Source organism: Ruditapes philippinarum, unplaced genomic scaffold (genome assembly GCF_026571515.1).
Source record: "Ruditapes philippinarum isolate M1 unplaced genomic scaffold, ASM2657151v2 ctg2724_1_1_1_1, whole genome shotgun sequence".
Lineage (NCBI taxonomy): Eukaryota > Metazoa > Mollusca > Bivalvia > Venerida > Veneridae > Ruditapes > Ruditapes philippinarum.
The window spans coordinates 14263-25563 of record NW_026856906.1 but is presented as its reverse complement, the minus strand read 5'-3'; the positions used below and the strand labels follow the sequence as shown (position 1 = coordinate 25563).

The 11301-nt window shown below is 32.9% G+C and overlaps 1 protein-coding gene across 1 annotated transcript; it reads left to right on the top strand.

Annotated features, from left to right (window-relative positions):
• The first annotated feature begins 1197 nt into the window (after positions 1-1197).
• LOC132748100 (uncharacterized) lies at positions 1198-7421 on the top strand. Its single transcript, XM_060737648.1, has 2 exons — positions 1198-1231; positions 5515-7421. Exon 2 carries the CDS (start codon positions 5523-5525, stop codon positions 7245-7247), a length of 1725 nt encoding a protein of 574 aa, XP_060593631.1. The 5' UTR covers positions 1198-1231; positions 5515-5522; the 3' UTR covers positions 7248-7421.
• The last annotated feature ends 3880 nt before the right edge of the window (positions 7422-11301 follow it).

Genomic DNA, 11301 nt, shown 5'->3' with positions numbered 1-11301 from the left:
TTAACACCAGTCATCTCTTCTACTACAGTTTAGGAATACAGTAGAAGAAATATATGTATAAACAAATTTCTATGTAAATGCTCGACAAATACTAAATATAAACAAAAATGTGTTTGTTAAACACAAATGCCCCCGGCTCAGGTTCTTAAAAAAATATTTAACCATTCGGAAAAAAAAACTTGACAGAGTCCTATAGCGTTTTGTAATTGTGAAAACTATAAGTTGGGAAATCATTGCTATGACTTTTGATGAAGTTGATACAAGTGTGCAGATAAATTATTATAGAAATGAGAGAATTAATACACACATACCACCAAATCGATATGCCAGTCCAATTACGGTACAGCGCCTAGCAGAACAGTCCTACGGATCTTACGGGCTCCAGTTGACTTTCGGAAATAGATATATAGTTCTCTGGTCCCAATCAATGAAGAAGACAATAAAAATGTCATCGTTGATTTGTGAGACACGACAACAGAGTATATACTCTACATTTATGCAAATGTTGAGCCAGTGTCAATGTGTAGTACAGTTTTTGACTGTATATAGCTGTTCTGAACCCATCATTTTTGACTGTATATAGCTGTTCTGAACCCATCATTTTTGTGATGGTGGATTGGCAATGGCTATGCTTTCATGATTGTTCTGCTAGGCGCTGTGCCGTACTTGGACTGGCATTTCGATTTGGTGGTATGTGTGTATTTATTCATATATATATATATATATATATAATTTATCTGCGTACTTCTATCATCTTCATCAAAAGTCATAGCAATGACTTTATATACGTATATATAAACAGGACCGTTATGATAATTTTACAAGAGGAGCTCATTCTGGACCCTTCAGCCCCAAGATAGAGACATTGTAAGGCACGCCTGCAGTCTGTGTACTTGTCAGCCCCGATGCTGGTGTCACATGCCCTATGTCACGGGCTGAGGGCTGACCAACACGTGCCGGGCCGTATTTTTTCCGGAATTTGCGACAATCCGTATATTCAAATTAATTTTGTATCACTTTCCCGAGCTTTTTAGCACTTCATTTACATAAACTGAATTTATTATTGAATGATCAGACTATTGATAGTGTACTATTGTATTATTTAAAGTTTACAAGGCCGGAAACTATCCAGCGTAAGGCGGAGAATATCCTGTGTTCCGGATTCCGTGTACTGGAACTTTTTACTTTACCCTTTGAACTGTATAAGGAAGTAAGAGGAGAAGTAAGAAAGGTAAGAATTATCTGAATATACATTATGTTTTGTTGTAAAATATTTTAAAAGTAAGTATCCATGTAGGAAAATGAATATTCGCATGTGTACAAGTAAACGTATTCAACTTCAAACGCCGTAAGTCTATGATATATCGATAAATTGATAACCAAAATGTAGGCCAACCACTAGTATACTATCACGTATCTCTTCAAAACCAGTAAAGCCCACAGGTGCTTGTTGCATTGATTTGACCTAAAATGTGTTTGACCTTGTTATTTATACAATAAAATATCAATATATTTAAAAAAAAAAAAAAAAAAAAAAAAAAAAAAAAAATTTCACTGTTATATTACTATAATAATAGATCTATAACAGTGAAAATTTTTTTTTTTTTTTTTTTTTTTTTTTTTTTTAATATATTGATATTTTATTGTATAAATAACAAGGTCAAACACATTTTTAGGTCAAATCAATGCAAATAGCACCTGTTGGTAAAGCCCAATTCTAATTTTCTGAAAATTAGAATTGGGCTTTACTGGTTTTGAAGAGATACGTGATAATCTTTCTAAAGTTATAAAACTGTGGGCCTACTTAATGTATATGACAGGCACTTTAGTATAAATGTCTCGTTCAAGAATTATCAAAGTGAGAAAATAGTCCGTTTTGCTCAAATTGTATTTATATTAAAGGAAGTGGCTAGCCGTACGGGCCCGTACGGCTAGCCAAAAGTTCTAGCCGTACGTGAGTCACGTACGACTAGCCTGGACACACTGTATTGGCTAGCCGTACGGCACTTTTCAAAATTATATGGAAGTCGAAAATGCATTTGTTATTTTGTGTCTTTAAACAACGATTTTAATCAAATCTCCGCATTTGTCCTAGTGTGTTCACTTTAATTAAGATGCTCCGCAATTTTGCACAAAAAAATAAATACGAGTAAGCGTTGTCTATCTTAATAAAATTGAGTGTCAAATTAAGTTGCATGTTATAACGTCCTTAATTTTCATGCTTATGATTTGTATGAAAGATGAATTGTTAAATCTGTTAATTAAGCACATATGGATCGAATAAATAATGATCGGAGGGAAGTAAATAAATAAATAAAAAGAATATTAAAAAAAAACGATGAAAAGGAAAAATAATTTAATAATGCAAACTTTTCTTAATGATGGACGATGGACAAACTTCTATACCGGCGGTAATTGTCGCAATTATCAGAGCCCAACAACATTTTTTTTCGGTGTTTTTTTTTTTTTTTTCAGTTTAAAAATTAAACTTAATGAAACAAACAAAGTAAATTATTTACTGTAGCCAACACGTCGATCTAAAAAGTAAACAATCTTGACTAAAACCCTCGCTTAAAGTCATAATTAACATATGCACTTTCGCCTTCAATATATATATATAAGCAACATACATGTATATCGATAAAAATGAAAACTGCGAATGGATTAATTTACGTGGATAATTTAATTTACATTCTATTGAAAGTTTTATTAAAAAGGTAAAACTATTGAAAAGGATTTTCAAACAACTTTAATTAACAGCAAGATTGTTGACATACATGCATTCTTTATTTAATAAATGGATTACTTAATCTGTCCTGGGACATACGATAAATACGATGTTATAGTATATCCCAGATCTGTCTAAGATAATCAAACGTGTTAATGAAATTTGTATTACCTGACTAAATTGTGCAGATGAAAACAAAGTATTTCAATGAGTAGAATTGACAATCATGTGTTTGATTTTAACCAGATCCAGGGGCGTAGCCAGTTTTCTTCAACTTGTAGGCACTTAAAAGGGGGTCTCGGGGCTTAGCCCCCAGAGGCAAAAAACAAGTTCAGATTAAAAAGAGCAAAATGTGCGTTCCAAAGTATGTTCAAGGAAAATTATCAGAACAATAATTTTAAACTATGAATTTGATTAGATGCAAACTTTACTGAAGATGGTATATCATGCACACAACTATACTTTTGAAAATGTCAATTTCTTGACCAAGTTGTAGGCCCAATCCTACATGGCCTAATAGTAGCTACGCCACTGAGATCTCATTGAAAAGATGGTGAAGTTCAAGCAAGAATTGTATCATAGTTTGGGGACCTTTCTGTTGAACATGCACAGTGCTTAACTGAAGTGCAGGTATGAGATACCCGCATTCCGGACCACGCCCATTGATTGGCTCATTTTTGCTGGGGTTTACTAATTGTGACGGCAAAGAAACAGACAGAAATATCATATTCAGATGCTCATTCATTGGTTACTTTTTCATGGGGTTTCATATTGTGACAACAGGGAACCTGTTTTTCTGTTTGACTATGATACAAAATACAAAGAACATCAAAACACTCGGCAATCTGATTAATACTCAGGGGCTACGCCCCCCTTCCCCTCGTACAAATCAGATAGCCTCGTGTTTCGATGCTCTTTTTATTACTTATAGTTAATTTTTTACTCATTGTGTTTGGGGACCTTTCTGTTGAAAATGTGTCAAAGTTAAATCGTATACATATACATGCAAAGTGCGTTAACTGGAGTGCAGGTATTAGTTACCCGCACTCCAGAGCATGCCCATTGATTGGCTTATTTTTGCTTGGGTTTACTTATTGTGGCGGCAAAGAAAGGGAAAGCGATAAAAGTATCATATTCAGATGCTGGTTCATTGGTTGCTTTTTTCTGGGGTTTTATATTGTGACAACAGGGAACGTGTTTTTATACCACTGAAACAAAGTTTGGGGGGATATAAAGCAGTTACTCGGTGGTCGGTTGGTTGGTCGGTCGGTCGGTCCAGCGATCCGTTGCATTTTCCTTGTTCGGAGCATAACTTAAAGACTAATGGTTGGAATTCAATACAACTTCATACAATGGTCAAACACATAGAGAGGAAGTGCATTGCACAAGAACCATAACTCCATCTTCACTAATTACAGAGTTATTGCCCTTTGTTACTTTTCCTTGTCCGGAGCATTTTGACTTGAAAATTACTGGTTGGAATTCAATACAACTTTATACAATGGTCAAGCGCAAAAAGGGGAAGTGCAGTGCACAAGAACCATCACACCATTTTGACAAATTACAGAGTTATTGCCCTTAGATTCTTTTCCTTGTCCGGAGCATTACTTGAAAAGTACTGGTTGGAATTCAAAACAACTTCATACAATGGTCAAGCACAAAAAGCAATTGCAGTGCACAAGAACCATAACTCTGTCCAGAGTAATTATAGAGTAATTGCCCTTTGTTACTTTTCCATTGCTTTTTTCTTGTCCAGAGCATAACTTGAAAACTTTTAGTTGGATTCAATACAACTTCATACAATTGTCAAGCATATTGAGAGAAAGCGCAGTGCACAAGAACCATCACACTATTTTGACAAATTACAGAGTTATTGCCCTTCGATACTTTTCCTTGTCCGGAGCATAACTTTAAAAGTACTGGTTGGAATTCAATACAATTTCATACAATCGTCAAGTATATTGAGAGAAAGTGCAGTGCACAGAAACCATAACTCTTTATTGACTGATTTAAGAGTTTGCCCTTTGTTACTTTTTATTATCAAGTGCATAACTTGAAAGTTAATGGTTGGAAAGAAACTTCATACAGTGGGCAAGGGCAGTGAGATGAAGTGCAGTGCACAAGAACCATAACTTTATTTAGACTTATTACAGTTAGTGCCCTTTGTTACTTTTTTGTCCAGTGCATAACTTGAAAACTAGTAATTGGAATTCAATACAATTTCATACAAGGGTCAAGCACAATGAGAAGAAGTGCAGTGTACAAAAACCATAACTCAATCTGCAGTATTTGTAGAGTTATTGCTCTTTGTTCCTCTTCCTTGTACGGTGAATAACTTAAAAATTAATGTTCTGAATGCAATGCAACTTCATACAATGGTCAAGAGCAATGAGAGGAAGTGCAGTGCTCAAGAAGTGTAACTCTTTCTGGACTTATTACAGAGTAATTTAAAACTTCATCAATGGTCAACAACATTGAAAGGAAATGCAACGTACAAGAACCACAACTATCTTTAATTGCCCTATTTCCCACAACCATATAACTCTATTTCAATTCTTTTGTAAGGTATTCTGTTACTAGTAACTTTCTCATTTCCGAAGCAGTCTTGCGGGGTTATAGTTCTAGTTATGTTTGACTATGATACAAAATAGAAAGAACATCAAAACACTCGGCAATCCCATCGTACAAATCAGATAGCCTCGTGTTTCGATGCTCTTTCTATTACTTACCTTTGATAATTATTAATCTTCCGTAAAATACATGTTTCTTTCCGATCTTTATTACAGATAAAAACATGGAAGTGTCGGGGAAATTTGCTGTTTCTTCAGAACAAGATTCCAATCTTTACTGCTTTCCTTGCGACAGAGATGGTTTAAAAGAACCAGCTTTTGGTTATTGCCAGGACTGCGATGAACATCTTTGTGAGAGTTGTTATAAACACCACAGGAAACCAAAACCTACTATGAACCACGTTCTGCTTGATAAAGACAGAATGCCTAAGCAATTGAAGACTGGGAATGTAAAAAATGATAAAATAACTGATTTTTGTACAAAACATAGCGATAAACCACTGGAATTCTATTGTAACACACATGATTCTAATGCGTGTTATGTTTGTGTGACTCTAGAGCACAAGCACTGCAAAGTAGACTATATTCCCGATGTTTCAGGAAATTTGTCTGGTGAGCTTGAAAAACTGATTGACAGAATGGAGACACTTATGCAAAAGTGTAAATCTAATGTTAGAATTGCAGAGACTGCTACATCAAATATAGAACAAATGTATACGGCCGTTGTTGAAGATATACAAGTTTTCAGAAATGAAATAAACGAATGTCTGGATAAGATGGAAGCCGAAATTATGAGGGACGCTAAATCTCTCGCACTGACAGCAAAGAGTAAACAAGAAAATGTAAAAACAGGAAGCTTACATATCGCAGAGGAAATGTCAAGTACAATGTCAATGCTCAAGTCTCTGAGCGACGAAAACAAGCGAAACAAGCTGTTTATTGAGATGAAACACGTTGAACCTCAAGTTGTAAGACTATCGGATCAAGAGAAACAATTAGCTGAAGATATCAAAACAGATGCTGAAGTCATATTCCTACAAAATGAGAAGACACTTAATAAACTGAAAAGAAGCAACATTCTTGGAACGATTTCTACATACGGGAGACCTTGTGCAGAAAGTGAAGTATGTGTCCAATATGAAAGAGAAATTCAAGTGCAAAACTCCTCTGATGAGTCAAGAAGCAATATTTCTGGAATGGTACTGATTTCCACAACAAATATGATCGTCGCTGACAACAACAATAACAAAATTAAAATAATAAATATAGACACAGGAACGTTGGTATCAGAGATAATCCTATCTTCATCACCACGAGATGTTATTAAACTTCCACAAAATAAACTTGCTGTTGCATTACGTGATGAAAAGTATGTTGAGATAATTTCTTATACTGATACAAGTTTGTCTTTAGATCGTCATATAGATGTTGGAGAATCATGTTATTGTTTAGCTTATTATCAAGACAAGCTGATAGTAAGCTGTTATTCTAAACACTGGAAGCTGGTTATTCTGGGTTTAGACGGAAAATTGATACAGGTGTTTGATAATCCTGGATTGTTTAAGGGGCCCGAAAAGATTGTTATCAGCAGGGATGAGAAGTTCATGTATGTATCTGATTGTAATGTTCAGCATAGTAGAGTTGTAAAAGTAGACTGGCAAGGTAAAAGCGTACAAACATTCGAAAATAGAGGATATGTAAGACCAAAAGGAATACAAGAGTTGGAAGATGGTACGTTGTTAGTATGCTACAAAAACAGTAACAATATTGTAAGATTGTCGAGCAGCTTCAAGAAATGTGAAATTGTAGGCATTGAGAAAACAAACTTTTATAATCCAGTGGCTGTATATTACAATGATAGAACTCATAAACTGTACATTAGTTGTTCATGTGAAAAAAAATTATATTCTTGTGATATAATCAAGATATTTAGTGTAAAATGGACTTAGAGATATGTTACCACTCTGAGTGTAATCTAGTATTTATAGAAGACAATTAATTTTAGGCAACGATAGTGTATCCCTTTCATTTACTGTTAAGGAGAACTATCTCTCTGAAAGTATGCTGACAGTGACATTTGTGTAATATATTGTATCATATCATTTTGCCAATAAATATTTTAATTAACCACAAATTATCTTTGAATTGATAAAAAGCCCAGCAGTTAAAACATCGAAGAAATCCTGATTACTTTGAGATAAAAAAAACAGTAGAGTTTCTGTTTGCTTGTATTCATGTATATTATTGTATTAGGTGAAACAGCATTCAAATGGAACATCTAGGAAGAGTAAATAACGATAAGTGCAAGTGTGATAGAGAATAATGATTATTTGATCACTTTTTATGTTTGACATGGCATTGTTATATCCAAGAGGACTACTTTGTTATGAACAAACCTGCAAAATACAATTTAAAACCTTTTAAGAAAATGAATGCCCGTACAAGAAGTTGTCTAAAATATACATATAACCAAATACAAATTGTGAAACTTAAGCATGTCTAAAATGTTGGTTCTGCATACAGTCTTATAAGACGTAAAAAAGATGTAAATGTAACACATATGACATGATTCTCATCACCTTATTATAGGGTCTATATGCAAAATTATCCCGCAAACGTTTTGTGGTCAATCTTACCTTGAACATCAACAAATAGAAGTCATATACTGTTGATGACAAACATATTCATCAGATATAAAGAGTTTGAAAAACAAGCGAATTATTTGATTGAAAGAACTATGATCCTCATATTTTGAAATTTTGAGACAAACAAATGAGAGAAAAAATATTTTGTTTTTTCCCAAACATTCGTCTTCGCTTTTCCCTATTTAAATGTTCGGTGGTGTTTGGAATATTCGAATGAAATTCCATGCCCTACTTAAAACGTCATTTAGACAACAAATACCACAAAAACACAAATATCAGTATTTATCCTACACTGTGCATCAGCTTTTTTAAAATCCACTTATCTGTCTGAACTTTTTATAAAAACCCAAGTTTACATCCTGTATTTTACTCCATTTTAACTTCTGCTATATATGGTTAAACACTTATTCAGCAAAACATTATTCATAACTGCTGTAACTTGTAATTTAACTCATACTGCAGCAATCAATTGAACCAATGTCAACTTCAAATTTAAGACTGTTTTAGATATATTTCGTAGATTAAAATACGTGAAGGTTTTAGCTCTATTTCGTACATCAAAACAGTGCTGTAAAATCAAACAAGGAAACAAGCATGGTGTTCTTAGGATATATCAAATTATATCGGTGAATAAACATAGTAACGCCACTATTTAGTGCATAATAGTATATTTGATAATTTACAGAAATTAAAGTACAAATATCTCTCCCTGTAAAACCATTCAAAATATAAAAATTGTTATGATAATGTAATCATGTTTTTGGTAAAGGTAAATCTCCATTATTCATCAATGCATCGTTGCAGTCAAAAGCGAGCACCGCAGTAGAGTCATTAACCTTTGTTAGTAGCCAGATATGAAAGAATCCAAAGTCCCTGACAAGATTAAATCCTACACCGTTGAAGTGCCAGTGGTTTACAGTCCACCATGGATCAAACTTTCTTGCAAATTAAGGTTGAGTTGAGAAAACGATTTGCTTAACTATCATTTACTGCTCTTCCAAGATGATTTTGATAAATATGTATACCATTTGCTGTAAACAAACAAAGTTCATACAACAATATATGGCTAGTAAATCAACATGATAACTGTATGTATAACACATGTGTTCTAGAGAAAACATTACGATATTTTTTTAATAAGATGTGACGATTACCAAAGTGACAATTTATTACAAACCAAAAACTAATGATACCAAAACGAAAAAAAATCCCTTTGTTATCACATATAATATGAATAATAATAGAGGGGGAAATTAGTTTAAACCAATAAGATACAATGTAGATTTGATACACCATATATAAATAAATGTAAAAACTATCTCACAAAACCATATATTTATAAATATCATATAATATAATTAATAAACCGCCGTATTACAATGTTCTCCTAACGAATATTTATATAATCGCATTTCAAATTATATTATAAATGTAATGTGAAAAATTTTGAAACTGTATTATACCACATGTTTAGTTTTTTTTACTGATCTTCTTTATATTTATTTGTATGACTATTCTTTATTGTATGATTGTATGTATGTCTTTCCAATAAATGGGGTTGCAAACCTTGCAAACACTAACTTTTGCAAAATACAGTGCGATGTCACAGATATATAAAATCTTATATTAAGCTCCATGGTGGTGTAAAACCATCCAAAAGGTACCATAAACAGCACTAGAAAGTCAAGGAAATAACACCATTTTCAACCTCGTATTTCAAAATTTTCTCAGTCTATGGGAGAAGACACCCCACCCAGGCCCACCCCAATTACATATATCTTTCTTTATTCCATATCATCTAAATGTTTACAAAAAAACATAGTATGCGCATATATATATAAGCGAAGTACGAAGCCACTCATGATGAGCTATAAAACACATCAGTTATAACTGCTGGCCCACTCTTCAAACATGCACAATTTTCACCTATTGCATTATTTTTATCAAAATCTTCCACCAATATGTCAGCCCCCTCCCCCCCCAGGAAACCACTTTTTGTTGTACACCCTAGGGTTCCACATTTGTGGACTAGAAGATGGAAAAAAAACATACAGAAACATAGTGTGCTTAGAATGTTTCCCTGAATATAAATTAAAATAATTCCAATAGTCATTGATTCTCGCTAGGACAGAAGATAACCCGTTATCTTCTGTCTCAGAATCTTGATAGAAATGCGTGTTTAAAAAGTTTACAACTGCATTATAAATAGTGGGGTCAAAATTAAATGTTTAACACCAATCATCTCTTCTACTACAGTTAAGGAATACATTAGTAGATATATATATATAACAATGCTCGACAAATACTAAATATAAACAAGAACGTGTTTGTTAAACACGCAAGTAAGACATCTAGACCCCTTGACTTCTCGACCCCTTAGGATATTAAGATGACATCTAGACCCCTTGACTCTTAGACCCCTTGTAAGATGACTTTTCGACCCCTACTGAGTAAGACATTTCGACTCCTGTTTTAAATGTTGGACTTTAAAAGAACCGTTTATATATTTTGAAAATATTGTAAGACTTATATATAATCTTTAAGATTTTTGTTTAAATTTATTTGTTTTTCTGACATATCAGTTGCAAAATTTACATTTTTTTTTTAAATCTAATTTTGGTGATTATAATAAACTAATCACAGTTTTCATTTGTTTAATTACGGACTAAAATCGGATTAAAGTCCCGTGGTTTAATGCAATGGTGCTAATTTATAATTTTGTTATTAGTGCATTAAGTAAGAAATATTTATTAAATATATAACATCACGCGTTACAAATGAGTATTGATGTTATAGAAAGCTTTTGCTAATTATTTACACACATTTCTTAATAATATCATTTACTCAAACTTGTGAAGATATACATAAAAACGCGTATTTACTACAACATTTCAGTTTTATTAATATTAAGCGTGTTTCCTATTAATATTGTCTGATAAATAAGTGGAGGAATATTATTACAGACTTTTATTTTTGAGAGTATATTTGTCATAATCATATTAATTTATTAAATGATAATTTATTAAATGATATTGTCCGTTTTGTGTATTGCGTGCAAAGAGACTGTTCGTCCTTTACAACATGTCGTTACAGAAGGTGCAACACAGAACCTGCAATACTGGTGAGTAATGTTTCATTTTTCCATTTACATATAATTCATACGCAAGTCGTATTAATAATAACTAAAACTTTGTAAACTTCAGTTTATTGTTTTGTAAGACGTAATAATATTACATTGGCAATGAACGTTTATACTAAATGAAATATAGAATTGTGTGTAATAGTTTACGGAAATGTAATTATTGACTGCGTAATAATTTACGGAAGCTGACCGCCATATTTATCAAAATAAAAAAAA